The 15491-nt window shown below is 46.8% G+C and overlaps 1 protein-coding gene across 5 annotated transcripts in view; it reads left to right on the top strand.

Moving 5' to 3' along the window:
* Positions 1–15491, top strand: part of LOC138651574 (NXPE family member 1-like) — a 474026-nt gene that overhangs the window by 197396 nt on the left and 261139 nt on the right. For all 5 annotated transcript variants that reach the window (XM_069741869.1, XM_069741868.1, XM_069741870.1 and 2 more), the window contains one exon: positions 3389–4074. In XM_069741869.1, coding sequence (XP_069597970.1) covers positions 3389–4074 — 686 coding nt within the window. The remainder of the gene's footprint in view (positions 1–3388; positions 4075–15491) is intronic.

The following is a 15491-nucleotide window of genomic DNA, read 5'->3' as shown; positions in this document are numbered from 1 at the left end:
ACCGAATTAGGTTCATCATACAGTAATCCTAATGCCTGAAAGAAGGAGTCTACATTAAGCAAAGCAGGATCCCCAGATTCCAGGGAAAATGCCCAATCCTGTGGATCACCACGCAGCAGGGAGATGATGATTTTAACTTGTTGAATGTAATCACCAGAGGATTGAGGTTTCAATGCAAAAAACAGTTTACAGTTGTTTTTAAAACTCAAAAATTTGGACCTGTCACCAAAAAAGAAATCAGGAGTAGGAATCTTCGGTTCTAAAGCAGGAGTTTGAACAATATAATCAGAAATACCCGGTATCCTAGCAGCAAGCTGGTCTACACGAGAAGCTAATTCCTGAACATTCATGCTAGCACAAGGCTCTTCAGCCACCCAAAGATAAAGAGGGAGGAGAAGACAAAACAGACTGAAGAAAAAAAAATGGCTCAAGACCTTTCCTCCCTTCTTCTGAGATGCCTTTAACTCATCGTTGGCCAGTTGTACTGTTATAATCAGGTGGCCTTGGAGCAGCATGAAAACCTTCTCTGGAGTAGGTGGTAACTAATACTGACCGCAAACCCTGATCCTATCACCGCAACTAGAAGTAGCCGTGGGGTGTACCTAACAAAACCTAGACACCTCGACACAGCCGGAGGACTAAATACCCCTAAAGATGGAAATAGGAAAACTATCTTGCCTCAGAGTAGACCCCCAAAGGATAGGCAGCCCCCCACAAATATTGACTGTGAGTTGGAGAGGAAAAGACACACGCAGGCAGAAAACAGGCTTAGCAAAGGAGGCTACTTCTAGCTAAATAGAAAAGGACAGGACAGAGTTCTGTGTGGTCAGTAATAAAACCCTTCCAAAATATCCACAGCAGAAAATACAAAAACTCCACCATCTAACTAAAGACGTGGAGAGTATAACTGCGACTCCAGAGAATCCAACCAGACTGAGAAAAACAGCTGACACAGTCTAAGCTGGACAAATAGAAACAAAAGATCAGCACTGAAAATAAGCACACAGCAAGTGTGCTTCAGAAAAAGAAACAGACACTTATCTTTGCTGAACTGGCAGTTAAGCAGGTGAGGCAAGGCAGAGATCCAATACTTCCAAAGAAACATTGACAACTGGCAAGGGCTAATGAATCCTGCACACTTAAATATCCCAGTCAGAACAGCAATTAGCTGATACACCTGGCCAGTGCTGTGACTCAGAGACAACTGCATTCCCACCTACAACCACTGGAGGGAACCCAAGAGCAGAATTCACAACAGCTTTCCAGTTGAAAGAATGTCTCAAGTGGGGTACCACAGGGTTCTGTCCTGGGCCCTGTATTGTTCAACATCTTTATCAATGATTTAGATGAAGGTATATCCCTGAGCCTTGTTAATGGACATTGCAAATGCCAATTCAACTGGAAACTGGAGGTGTTTAAAATCAAAAGGCAAATCAGATGGAATGAGTGGAATTCTTGGAATGAAAATGTCCTCTTCTTTGGCACATCCTGTCAAAATGGTTGCTTCAATTACATATGTAAACTGTTTCTTAGTCAAGAGTCTTGTCTCATTACACAGCTTTGGTGGATCTAAATTTCTCAACAGCAGAATAGGTGCTCCAGGTTTTAGAAAGTGTTTATGTGGAGGAAGTCCTTGTAGTTCCAAGGAGTTGAGGAACTCTGTTGGATAGAATAATGCTTGATCAGGGTCTGTTACTGTATCCACTGACATGAAGGTCGTTCACATACCTGGAAGGAGACTTAAAATTTGAAGATTGATCTTGTTTACACTATCATTTTTAAGAGCTAGAATAACTCTTTCACACAGCCAGCCAGACTTTCTGAAGTTGGATTGAATGTTTGGAAAAACATTTTCTTTCATCTCCTCAATTGATATAACAATGTAGCAAAAGTTTCTTGGAAACATGATGTGTCCAGTTGTTGAGTTTATTGGTGCTTTGCCATCTCCAATAGTCAACAGCTGGCATGAGAACAGTCCAGTAGAAACATCAGCTGTCACGTGGACCGTTGTGTTTGTGTTCAGCGACATTTTCTTTACTTGTCTCCAAAGGTATGATGCTTTTAGGCAGGCATTGAGTTCTTCTGCAGGGGTTGATCTTGGTATAACAGGTAATGTTTGTCAAAAGTCAACCATTCTGACATCATCGTTGCCATGGCAACTTATTATTGCATCATCATCACTATGGCAACCATTATGACATCACCGTCACCATTGCAACCTATTATGACACCATCGTCACCATGGCAACCATTATGACATCATCTTCGCCATGGCAACCTTTATGATATCATCGTTGCCATGGCAACTATTATGACATCTTCATCAATGCACACACATTATATATAGATTTAATTCTAATGCTTTTGGTGTCTGGTAGAATCCAATTTACTGGAATTGATCATACAGCTCCCCCAACTCCTGTATTATATTCACCTTACAGCAGCTTCACCTGCAATAACAGTGAATGCATTAGGATCTGGTGGCCAAAATGAACTGTGGTGGTCACAAAACTAAGGTTTCATGGCACCTTCTGGGCCTCTGAAAATGTGAAGCAAGGGCCTCATAATGACATGGTGGTGGACATGGTGATGGCGGAGCGAAGCCCAAAATTCATATGGGCACATTTTAGCTGGCATTTTAAAGTGCTGAGGTTATGTACTCCACTATCTAGCTAACAATTTTGAATGAGGGATGGACCTCCAAAATGTAGGAGTAAAACCCATTACAAATATAATAGGAAAAACTAAAGCCAAAACGCTCCTTGTGAGCATATGCTGAAGAGAAGGTATAATTTTTTTTTATTTAGCATAATATAAAAGTAATTATGATGGAAAAAATGTTTCTTAGCATTTTGCCCCTTTAAGAAAAAAAAATTAGGTTTGGTTTGGTAGATCTTATAAATCCGTGAAACTGGCACAATAGTCTGACATTATTCCAAGATACCATATGGGAGTCAGAAAGGCAGGCAGGCATTTTGTCCATGCTGTTCCCGTTTAGGTTTAGCACTTTCCCATCCATTTCAGCTTTTCTCTCATGTCCCCAGACCTGTTTGTTGGGACCAGCAGAAAAATATTCGGCTTTCCCATTGACTTGCATTGGATTTGTTATTTCGTACGAATACACGGATAATAGAAATTATTTGTATGGATTTTCCCAAATCCGAATATTTCACTATTCACTCATCACTAGGAAAGTGCAATACAGAAATATAAAACAGAGATATAAGGAAACAGACAAAGCATGACACAAAAATCAAGAAATAGAGAGGCAAAAGTAGTTTGGTAACTATTCTAAGCCTTACTAAATTGATGTCAATTTACTATTACTGATAATTGTAGTATTGGTTTTATTTTTTCCTCTACTAATAATATTCTTTTATGTATTAAGTGTTCTAACAGAAAGAATGGTGTTACATTAATTAACGGCGCTGAGAAAGTATCCGAATTGACAACGCGTATAAATGAAATCTTCAATCAGATAGATCAGAAGATACCAAAAATAACTTTTATCCACAAGGACAATACAACTAGTGCACAAAATAGCAAAGTGTTCATTAAAAACCCCAAAAATCGTTATTGTGTCGGGGATCAATTAATCGTACAAGTTGATGTTTATGATTATCTTGGAAAAAGGAAAACTTATGGAGGTGACTATCTCAGATCAAGAATTTCCAACCCAGATAAGAGAGCTGGATCTTCAGGAAGAATTGAAGATTTTAACAATGGAACATATCAAGTTCATTTTACTTTATTTTGGGAAGGCAAAGTTGTCGTGAAAGTATATCTCATGCACCCAAGTGAAGCCGTCGCTGCTATCTGGAAGTCAAGAAATAGTTGGTATGGCAATGTTGAATATTTAGGAAAATTTACCCATGAAGGTAAAGAAATGGTGACAAAATGTGGATATGATCTAGATAAAAAAGAAGAACTTTGTGAATATGCGGACCATGAAAATGAAGAATACTTTTACTGTGTCAAACCTCAGAATTTCAGCTGTGATTCATACACTGAGTTTAAAAATTGGAAAACTCTTGCTACTCAACTGTCTGAACTTGAAAATAGTCTCCTGACAAGGTATGTGAACATTTTATTCCAGTACATATCTTTATTGTTGTCACGATTCCCCTGACCGCTGTCAACACTGGGTCAGGATTCCCACCGTGACCGTCACCCCTACGTCACGGATTGAGGTGACTTCAGGCCAACAGACGGCTATCACATGTGCAGGGGGGCTTATCTTAGTTATCCCTCCACTACACGATGTGATGAAAAACCACACACAAGGCTATTGGCCTCTTGCTTACAGCAGGGGCTTATTCTAGGTATCCCACTGCTTTCAATATACCACAAACTGCAGGGATTTATGTATATCCCGCTTACAGTTCCACTTAACACTTGCAGCTCTCTGGCGCCCCCTTACTTTCAGGTCAGATTAGGTACTGCACCCTGGGTAATTAGTCGCCAGGAAGGCTGCCTGCTATGTACTGGCTATTGGGCACGCTGCAGCGACGCGGTAACTACTCCCACTCAGGCAGGAACAATAATTATCAAACCCGCAGTTGCTTCAGCATAATCCAACAGTCAGCGCACTTTCGCTGCCACCAGCTTCGATTAAACGGGTCCGAAGCTAACCCAACACAACAGTAACAGTAGCGTATTTTCCCTTCAAGAGACTTAGGGTACGGTTTAGAACAGGAGAACGAACTAATATATAATAGTATTTCCCATTAAAATTAGGCAGTGCGTTATCAAAAATATTTTATAAAAAAGTTACAAATGAGACAATTGCAAATATGTACATGGGTAATTATAACATAAAGGGAATAAATGAGAAAAAGCAACACTTACATGTTCAAAGCATGACAGGCAACCAGGCTAGTGGAGTTTTTCCATATGTCCCAGCTCATTTGGACGTGCTGCTGGCTTCAGAAGACAAGCAGTCCAGCAGGAGACATCAGCAGAACAGACAGCTGGGGAGCCTGCCACAAACTTAATACCTTAAGGCTTTGACATCACAGAAGGGCTGGCTTATCCAGACCCTCCTCTCTCTACATTCTGCCTAAACTTTAAACTATTCTCTCTAATTTCTATAACTTCACTACAAAACATGACAGAGTCAGACCAAACCTATCATTCATCTCGGATTAACGTGAGCATTCTAATGAGATCAAATATGTCCTATCTGGGATACATATTTACAGAGAAAACCCTACTTCTTTACCAGACGGAGTTAGAAGCCCGAGTTTCAAGGGATGGGTACCTACACCGAGTGGGAATACGAATATATATTTTCGTGTTCTTACCGTAAACATGGTGCATAATATCGTACCAAAACCAAACAAAGGATCTTTCATGAATTTTGGAGCCACTTTACCAGTTCTGACTAGTGAAGGTGGGAGGGGTGAGGGACTTTCCTCTGAGCCTGGAATTTACGACCCCAGGGCAATAAAACCCCCTTCTAGCATACAGTCCGTAGCCCAGAGAGAAACAAGTAGAGTCAGCTAGTGAAGGGGGGGGTTTAGCCCACCTCATGGGCTGACGAGCAACTAAACTTATGATATTTCATACCATATCGTGACACCTCCCCCTTTTGGTGTGCGCTAGGGAGGCAGTACCCCACGGTATGCCTCCATGGGCACCTCAGTAGGTTCACCCTGGCGGGAGAGTCCATCTGCATTCCCATGCTCTTTGCCCGTTTTATGTTCAATGGTGAAGTCAAACTGCTGAAGGGCAAGGCTCCAGCGTAGCAACCTGCCGTTGGTTCCACACATGGCATTTAGCCAGCGCAGAGGGTTGTGGTCGGTCACCACAGTGAAGGTGTGACCGTACAAGTAGGGCTGCAAGCACTGCAGGGCCCAGACTATGGCCAGGCACTCCTTCTCGATGGTGGAGTAGGCCACTTCCCTCGGCAAAAGTTTCCGGCTCAGGTATAACACGGGGTGCTCTTGGTCCTCCGAGTCAACCTGGCTGAGTACAGCACAAAGGCCAAACTCGCTGACGTCGGTCTGCACCAAGAACGGTCGACTGCTGTCGACTGCTTTCAACACAGGGGCGTTGCACAGTGCAGTTTTCAACGCCTGGAAGGCCCCCTCACAGCCATCTGTCCAGTTGACAATGTGAGGTAGCCTCTTCCTGGTGAGGTCCGTCAAAGGTTTTGCCAGGCTACTATAGTGCTTTACGAAGCGCCTATAGTACCCTGCAGTGCCCAAGAAGGACATCACCTGTTTCTTGGTCACGGGAGTGGGCCAGTTCACGATCACTCCCACTTTGTCAGGCTCTGGCTTCAGGGTGTTCCCGCCTACCCGGTGCCCCAGGTAGTGAACCTCCCTCATGCCCATCTGACACTTTCCCGGCTTGATAGTCAGTCCTGCTTGGTGAATTCGCCTGAGCACCTCCTCGAGATGCTGCAGGTGTTCCTTCCAGGAGGCACTGAAGATGGCAATGTCATCCAAGCACGCCACGGCGTACGTCTCCAGTCCCTGAAGCAGGAGGTTGACCATCCGCTGGAAAGTGGCAGGGGCATTCTTCATGCCGAAGGGCTTGACCGTGGACTCATACAGTCCGAAGGACGTGATAAAGGCGGACTTCTCCTGCGCCTCGGGGCTCAGGGGAATCTGCCAGTATCCTCTACTCAAATCCATTATTGTCAGGTATTTTGCGCCAGCTAACTTCTCAAGCAGCTCCTCGATGCGCGGCATGGGGTGCGCGTCAGAGGCTGTGATGGCGTTGAGTCCCCTGTAGTCCACGCAGAACCGGGTGGTCTGGTCCTTCTTTGGCACGAGAACTACAGGTGAGGCCCACGCACTCTTTGACCGTCGAATCACCCCCAGTTGTAACATCTCATCAATCTCTTGGCGCATAATCTGCTGCACCTGGTCAGAGATTCGATAGGGTGTTCGCCGTAGTGGGGCGTGATTCCCGGTGTCCACCTCGTGGACTGCTAACTCAGTCCTCCCAGGTCGGTTGGAGAACACGACCCGGAAAGGTTCCAGTGTGGTTTGCAACTGCACCCGCTGGGGTTCAGTTAACGAGGCGCTTACCTCCACATCCTCGATGGACCCATTGGCCTTGGCTTGGGCCAGCAAGTCCAGGAGGGTGTCTTCCTCACCGTCTTCGGGCAAGCTGCAGACCGGTAGGACGAAAGGTTCACGTTCGTGATGAGCCTTCATCATGTTGACGTGAAAGGCCTTTCGCCTACCCCGAGCGTGGTCAAGCGTGACCACGTACGTGACCGGGTTGAGCTGTTGGTGGACGACGTACGGGCCCTCCCAGGCTGCCTGAAGCTTATCGGTTGGTACGGGGACCAGCACCCACACCTTTTGACCCACGTGGTAGGTCCGCTCCCGGGCGTTCTGGTCGTACCAGTGCTTCTGATCAGCCTGAGCCTGCGTCATGTTGTCATGCACCAACTGCGTCAAGGTCTGCATCTTGTCACGGAAGCGCATGACATACTCCACTATGGACACTTCAGAAGGGTTCGGCTCCTCTTCCCAGGATTCTCTTACCAACCCAAGGGGTCCCCGGACTCGCCTGCCGTACAGGAGCTCGAAGGGGGAGAACCCCGTCGAGGCCTGCGGAACCTCTCGGTAAGCGAACAGCAGGTGTGGGAGGTACCGCTCCCAGTCGCGCCCTTGGGTCTCAAACAGCATGCGTAGCATCTGTTTGAGGGTACCATTGAAGCGTTCACACAAGCCATTGGTCTGTGGGTGATACGCACTCGATACCAGGTGCTTCACCTGCATTCTCTTACAGAGAGCCTCCATTAGGCGAGACATAAATTGGGTCCCTTGATCAGTAAGCATTTCCCTGGGAAATCCTACACGTGAAAAGATGGCCAACAGGGCATCTGCCACCTTATCTGCCCTAGTTGAGGACAGAGCTACTGCCTCTGGGTACCGGGTAGCGTAGTCTACCACAGTAAGGATGTATTGCTTTCCAGAGCTGCTGGGGACGGCCAGCGGGCCCACAATGTCCACCGCGATCCTCTGGAAAGGCTCCTCTATCACTGGCAAAGGGATCAGGGGAGCCTTAAGGGCAGGCCCCGCTTTCCCCACTCTTTGACAAGTGATACAGGAGCGGCAGTAGTTTGACACATCTGTCCCCATCTTAGGCCAATAGAAGTGTTGAGACAGCCGGGCCTTAGTTTTGCTGATCCCCAAGTGTCCAGCTAGCGGGATCTCATGGGCAATCCGTAACAACTCAACCCGGAATTGCTGTGGGACGACCAGCTGTCTTTCCCTCAACCACTCCTTTTGTGATTCTCCGGGTACTGTCTCCCGGTACAACCTTCCTCGTTCCCAGAACACCTTCTCCTTATCAGCCTCGGAGAAGTGCGTCCCGGCAAGTTGTCTCAAACTCTCTAGGCTCGCATCTGTGTGCAGAGCGGCCTGGAACTCCTGGCTAGGGGAAGCCAGAAGCGATGTCAGGGTCCCTTCCCCACGGGAACCCTCTTGGACCTGCTCTGGGTCCACCTCTGGTTCAGTCACAGTAATGACTGCGGAGGGTCCGGAAGGCAGACAGTTATCTGCGTTCCGGGCACTCTGACTGCGGGTGACAGCAGCTACGTAGGCTGTCTCCCCGGGGGTTGCTACAGACCCATCAGCCGGCGCTGCTATGGGCTCTACCTCCCCATCCACCCCCAACACTCCAGGGGCAGTGCTACTTATGGGCCAGTTACCTTCCTCGGTGGCACTGGTCACTTTCATGGCATCACCTTCCTCACGGTTCCCATGCATCTCCCCATTTCCTGTAGCACCGACACTTGCCCCTGTTAGGGGTTCCTCAGCCGTCTCACTCCGCAGAGCGACGTGGCTGGGCACGCCTGTACCTATGGACACATTAACCTTCACAGAAAAATCATTATCAGGTTCAGCTGGCACAGGTACAACATTTTCACCATCAATCCTAGGGAAAAAATGGTTATTAGATGCATCATTACAAGATAAAGCATGGTCAGGTAACACATGCGATTTCCCACCATCATCATCATTAGGGTTAACTTTACCCTTATTAGTAGATTGGGGAGGGGTGTCAGGGACATAGTATGCAACCATCCTCCCCAAATCAGTCCCCAACAAAACATCAGTGGGCAAATTATCAGACAGCCCCACTTCCTTCACCCCGCTCCCGGCACCCCAATCAATAAAAACCCGGGCCATCGGTAAGGGACAGCTGATGCCCCCAATCCCAGTGACAGTTAGGGTTTTCCCCGGAATGATTTCTTCAGGGGCCGCCAGTTCGGGTCGGATGAGGGTTCGTTCAGCCCCGGTGTCCTTGAGGCCTGTAGCAACATGGCCTCCCACAGTGACGTGCTGTACGTTGTCACACACCCTCCCAACCACACCACCCACCAAAAGAACTGCTGCATTAGGCCCTGGGGCCTTGGCTGGGGTGTTCTTCTGCTTGGTTGGGCAGGAGGGACTGATATGACCAGTCTGATGGCAGGTGTAACACGTGCGAGGTTCGGTGGTCGGTCTGGTGCTGTTGGCCACGGGGACAGGACCTCTGGAGTGTTGGCTGGCAGGGGTACTGGCGTTGGTTGCAGGCTTACCCCCTCTCCAGCTGGTGGTGACTGGCTTCCGCACTTCCGATCTACGGTTGGCCTCATAGGCATCGGCAATCTGCGCTGCTTTCGTCACGTCTTTGGGTTCTCTGTCCATCACGAACTGTCGCACCTCAGCTGGGCAAAGATGAAAGAACTGGTCTTTGATCATCAGGTCTCGCAGCTGTGCAAAGGTGGTCACTGACAGTCCTTGGGTCCACTGGTCAAAGTGGGTCCCCAGTCCATGCACCACATCACTGTAACTGTCGTGTGGGCCACGTTGGAGGGTCCGGAACTTTCTACGGTACACCTCGGGTGTAAGCTGGTACTTGGCTATCAGAGCCTTTTTGATGGCCTCATAGTCACCATCTTGTTCTTGAGGGAGGGCAGCAAACGCCTCCAGAGCTTTACCTCTCAGCCCTGGTGTCAGGTATCAGGCCCATTCATCTGTAGGCAGCTGGTACTGCCTGCAGGCTTTCTCAAAGGCCCGCAAAAAAGTGTCCAAGTCCCCGTCCTTCTCCATAACAGGAAAGTGATCGGGCCGGGGCTTAGGTATCTGAGCGCTGCTGGGCTCACGTCTCTGGGCGGTGGAGGGCATCCCCCCCTGCCGGAGCATCTCCAGTTCATGTTCTCGCTGGGCTCGGCGCTCGGCTCTCTCAGCCTCCCACTCGGCTCTCTCAGCCTTCCGCTCAGCTCGCTCGGCCTCTCGCTCGGCTCGCTCCTGGTATTGCTGGATCAGCTGCAGACGCCTCTCTAGGTCATCTGCGGAGCATTGTTGCAGAGCCAGCTGCAGGAGGAGCTCTGCACCCCCCTGGTTGCCAGTAGGGCCCATATTCAGTGGTTGGACCTCTGCTGCAGCACCATGTTCGCTTGTGCTGGCTTCTGCGGCCTCTGGGCTCTGTGACCTGGCTTGGTCTGCTTCAAATTGCACCAGTTCAGCGACCATTTGAGTCTTGGTCTTGCCCTGGGGGTTCAGGCCATGGCACGTGCATATCCCAGCAAGAAAGTCCTTCTTCTGCTGGTTGTACCAGGCTTCCCCTTTCGCAGCCATGGTTGCCAAATAAAAGATAGGATAGAAAAACGAAGAGAAAGGGAGGGGATAATTACCAGTACGCAATTGTCTCACAACTAAAAAGCACTTAGTTCGTTCTCCAAACTTATTTGCGCAGAGTCCTCGCAAGAACTTTCTGCAAGTTTTTAGTGAGAGGGATGATTACTCAAACCAAATCACTAATGCTCTAAGATATCCCACCGCCTTGCCACCAATTGTCACGATTCCCCTGACCGCTGTCAACACTGGGTCAGGATTCCCACCGTGACCGTCACCCCTACGTCACGGATTGAGGTGACTTCAGGCCAACAGACGGCTATCACATGTGCAGGGGGGCTTATCTTAGTTATCCCTCCACTCCACGATGTGATGAAAAACCACACACAAGGCTATTGGCCTCTTGCTTACAGCAGGGGCTTATTCTAGGTATCCCACTGCTTTCAATATACCACAAACTGCAGGGATTTATGTATATCCCGCTTACAGTTCCACTTAACACTTGCAGCTCTCTGGCGCCCCCTTACTTTCAGGTCAGATTAGGTACTGCACCCTGGGTAATTAGTCGCCAGGAAGGCTGCCTGCTATGTACTGGCTATTGGGCACGCTGCAGCGACGCGGTAACTACTCCCACTCAGGCAGGAACAATAATTATCAAACCCGCAGTTGCTTCAGCATAATCCAACAGTCAGCGCACTTTCGCTGCCACCAGCTTCGATTAAACGGGTCCGAAGCTAACCCAACACAACAGTAACAGTAGCGTATTTTTCCTTCAAGAGACTTAGGGTACGGTTTAGAACAGGAGAACGAACTAATATATAATAGTATATCCCATTAAAATTAGGCAGTGCGTTATCAAAAATATTTTATAAAAAAGTTACAAATGAGACAATTGCAAATATGTACATGGGTAATTATAACATAAAGGGAATAAATGAGAAAAAGCAACACTTACATGTTCAAAGCATGACAGGCAACCAGGCTAGTGGAGTTTTTCCATATGTCCCAGCTCATTTGGACGTGCTGCTGGCTTCAGAAGACAAGCAGTCCAGCAGGAGACATCAGCAGAACAGACAGCTGGGGAGCCTGCCACAAACTTAATACCTTAAGGCTTTGACATCACAGAAGGGCTGGCTTATCCAGACCCTCCTCTCTCTACAATCTGCCTAAACTTTAAACTATTCTCTCTAATTTCTATAACTTCACTACAAAACATGACAGAGTCAGACCAAACCTATCATTCATCTCGGATTAACGTGAGCATTCTAATGAGATCAAATATGTCCTATCTGGGATACATATTTACAGAGAAAACCCTACTTCTTTACCAGACGGAGTTAGAAGCCCGAGTTTCAAGGGATGGGTACCTACACCGAGTGGGAATACGAATATATATTTTCGTGTTCTTACCGTAAACATGGTGCATAATATCGTACCAAAACCAAACAAAGGATCTTTCATGAATTTTGGAGCCACTTTACCAGTTCTGACTAGTGAAGGTGGGAGGGGTGAGGGACTTTCCTCTGAGCCTGGAATTTACGACCCCAGGGCAATAAAACCCCCTTCTAGCATACAGTCCATAGCCCAGAGAGAAACAAGTAGAGTCAGCTAGTGAAGGGGGGGGGTTTAGCCCACCTCATGGGCTGACGAGCAACTAAACTTATGATATTTCATACCATATCGTGACAATTGTTTACCTACTTGTTTCTCTGAATATCATTGTACAGAAAAAGACCCATAATAGTAAGTCAAAACATTTACATTTTCAGTAGAAAGTAGTGTCATAACTCTGTTGTAGGGTATCCCGAGCCAGGGGCTCCTTCCCTGTCCCTAACGGTGGGGGTGCCACAGTTGGCCCTGTAACCCGGATTACTTCTTATGATGTATGAATCCTTCTTCTTAGAAGGGTCCTTAGATCAGGGCCCATAGAAGCGCAGCAGCGCGAAATGATCGTCATCCTCTTTTTTCCACGTTCTCCCTGGTGTTCCCTGCACATGTCCCAATAGAGGCAAAAATGTTTTTGTTTCAACAGACCGGTGAGTGCATTCCTGTTTTTTCTTATATTGGATTTCACATTATTTCTGGATCTTTGCACCTGAGGGTCTTGATTGTTTAGGCAGTTGTGGCAATAGCAGCGACAATAAGCGGTGGAGGTTTAGACTCTGGGTTTCAACGTTGCCGATTTTTTTCTTTTTCTTTTACTCAATATACTCACACAGACAGCAGAGGTAAACACCGGAAAGTGGAGTATGTGGTAAAACCAAAGCAGGAGAAGAAAGTTAATTATCACACACTCAAAACCTAGCAACAGTCACAGATAAATCCAATAAATGACTTCTCCAATAACAATCTCCAGCCATTCAGCAAAAGCCAACTCTGACAATGAGTGCTAGCCAGGACCCAGATTATATAGGAAATGGGAATGGCTAACAGTGATCAGCTGAGAGCCTTAATGCAGGAAAGCTTCCTGGAGCTCTCAACTGAGCAGATTAACCCCTGTACTGCTAAAAGAAACCATTTAATGGGAAGATCAAGTGTTTCTAATCAGTGTAGGAGTAGGAGAAATCAGATGCTGTGTTCTTCTGGCTCCTCTCTGTCGTGGTAACTCCATAATATAGTGATTACATATTGCCTGATATGACATACCTTTATGATCATGGGGTCCAATCTCATGCACTCCCACTAACACTGTTAATGAAGAAGCGAAAGTACTGGTTTAGAATGGTACCTTTTTCTATATATATATTTTCTGCACAGGAACAAAACTGGTCACACCTCTAACAAGTGGACATTTTTCCACTGTCAGTGAAAATATTTTGATGCTGTGGTGATTGATTTGTTGTTTTCTTTCAAGCTGGAGATACATGGAATATTGTGATTGTATTTATTATTATTTTATAGTTCAATACTGGTAATGTCCTAAAAGCGTTGTCCAGTGAATTTTAATTAGTAGTGAAATTTTCCAGGCTGCCTAAGAAAATAAAATAATAAATATCCTCACTGATCCTCCACAGGCTTGGGTTTACCCGGATGAGATAAATTGCAATCAGAGAATATGTCTCTTTGTAAAATACTTGGGTGTAAAGGTTTATTTGTGATACTGCCTGTCAGCACTGTGGTTCATTTTTGGTGCACAGTCGGATGATGAATGGTAACATCAACTTCTGATATCTTCTTATTATTGTGCAGGAAATACTAGGAATTGAAGGTTCATGTGCATATGGGGCATTGACAGAAAAGGGCCTCTTTGCATGAATAGTATATACACTGCTCAAAAAAATAAAGGGAGCACTAAAATCCCACATCCTAGATATCACTGAATGAAATATTCCAGTTGTAAATCTTTATTCATTACATAGTGGAATGTGTTGAGAACAATAAAAGCTAAAAATGATCAATGTAAATCACAACTAATATCCCATGGAGGTCTGGAGTTGGAATGATGCTCAAAATCAAAGTGGAAAATGAAGTTACAGGCTGATCCAACTTCAGTGGAAATACCTCAAGACAAGGAAATGATGCTCAGTAGTGTGTGTCGCATCCACGTGCCTGTATGACCTCCTTACAATACTTGGGCATGCTCCTGATGAGGCGTCGGATGATCGCCTGAGGGATCTTCTCCCAGACCTGGACTAAAGCATCCGCCAACTCCTGGACAGTCTGTGGTACAACGTGACATTGGTGGATGGTGCGAGACATGATGTCCCTGATGTGTTCAATCGGATTCAGGTCTGGGGAATGGGCGGGCCAGTCCATAGCTTCTATGCCTTCATCTTGAAGGAACTGCTGACACACTCCAGCCACATGAGGTCTGGCATTGTCCTGCATTAAGAGGAACCCAGGGCCAACGGCACCAGCATATGGTCTCACAAGGGGTCTGAGGATCTCATTTCAGCACCTAATGGCAGTCAGGCAACCTCTGGCGAGCTAATGGAGGGCTGTGCGGCTCTCCAAAGAATAGCCAATCCACCCAATTATTGACCCACTGTCAAACCGGTCATACTGAAGGATGTTGCAGGCAGCAGATCACTCTCTACGGTGTCTCCAGACTCTGTCACGTCTGTCACATGTGCTCAATGGGAACCTGCTTTCATCTGTGAAAACGACAGGGAGCCAGTGGTGAATTTGCCAATCCTGGTGTTCTGTAGCAAATGCCAAGCGTCCTGCATGGTGTTGGGCTATGAGCACAACCCCCATCTGTGGATGTCCAGCACTCAGACCATCCTCATGCAGTCGGTCTCCAACCGTTTGTGCAGACACATGCATATTTGTGACCTGCTGGAAGTCATTTTGCAGGGCTCTGGCAGTGCGCCTTCTGTTCCTCCTTGCTCAAAGGCTGAGGTAGCGGTCCTGTTGCTGTGTTGTTGCCCTCCTACGCCCCCCCCTCCCTCACATCTCCTGGTGTACTGGCCTGTCTTCTGGTAGTGCCTCCAGTCTCTGGACACTACGCTGACAGACACAGCAAACCTTCTTGCCACAGCTTGGATAAATGTGCCATCCTGGATGAGCTGCACTACCTGTGCCACTTGTGTGGGTTGTAGAGTCCGTCTCATGCTACCACGAGTGTGAGAGTACAACCAACATTCAAAAGTGACCAAAACATCAGCCAGAAAGCATTGGTACTGAGATGTGGTCTCTGGTCCCCACGTGCAAAACCACTCCTTTATTGAGTGAGTCTTGATAGTTGCCAATAATTTCCATCTGTTGTCTATTCCATTTGCACAACAGCAAGTGAAAATGATTGTCAAACAGTGTTGCTTCCTAAGTGGACAGTTTGATTTCACAGAAGTTTGATTTACTTGGAGTTATATTCTGTTGTTTAAGTGTTCCCTTTATTTTTTGAGCAGTGTAGTATGGGGCCTTTGCTTTGCTTTTACTAATAGTTCTGCATAATGCCCAATT

Source organism: Ranitomeya imitator, chromosome 10 (genome assembly GCF_032444005.1).
Source record: "Ranitomeya imitator isolate aRanImi1 chromosome 10, aRanImi1.pri, whole genome shotgun sequence".
Taxonomy (NCBI): domain Eukaryota; kingdom Metazoa; phylum Chordata; class Amphibia; order Anura; family Dendrobatidae; genus Ranitomeya; species Ranitomeya imitator.
The sequence above is the reverse complement of the archived record's forward strand: the minus strand, read 5'-3'. Positions and strand labels throughout refer to the sequence as shown.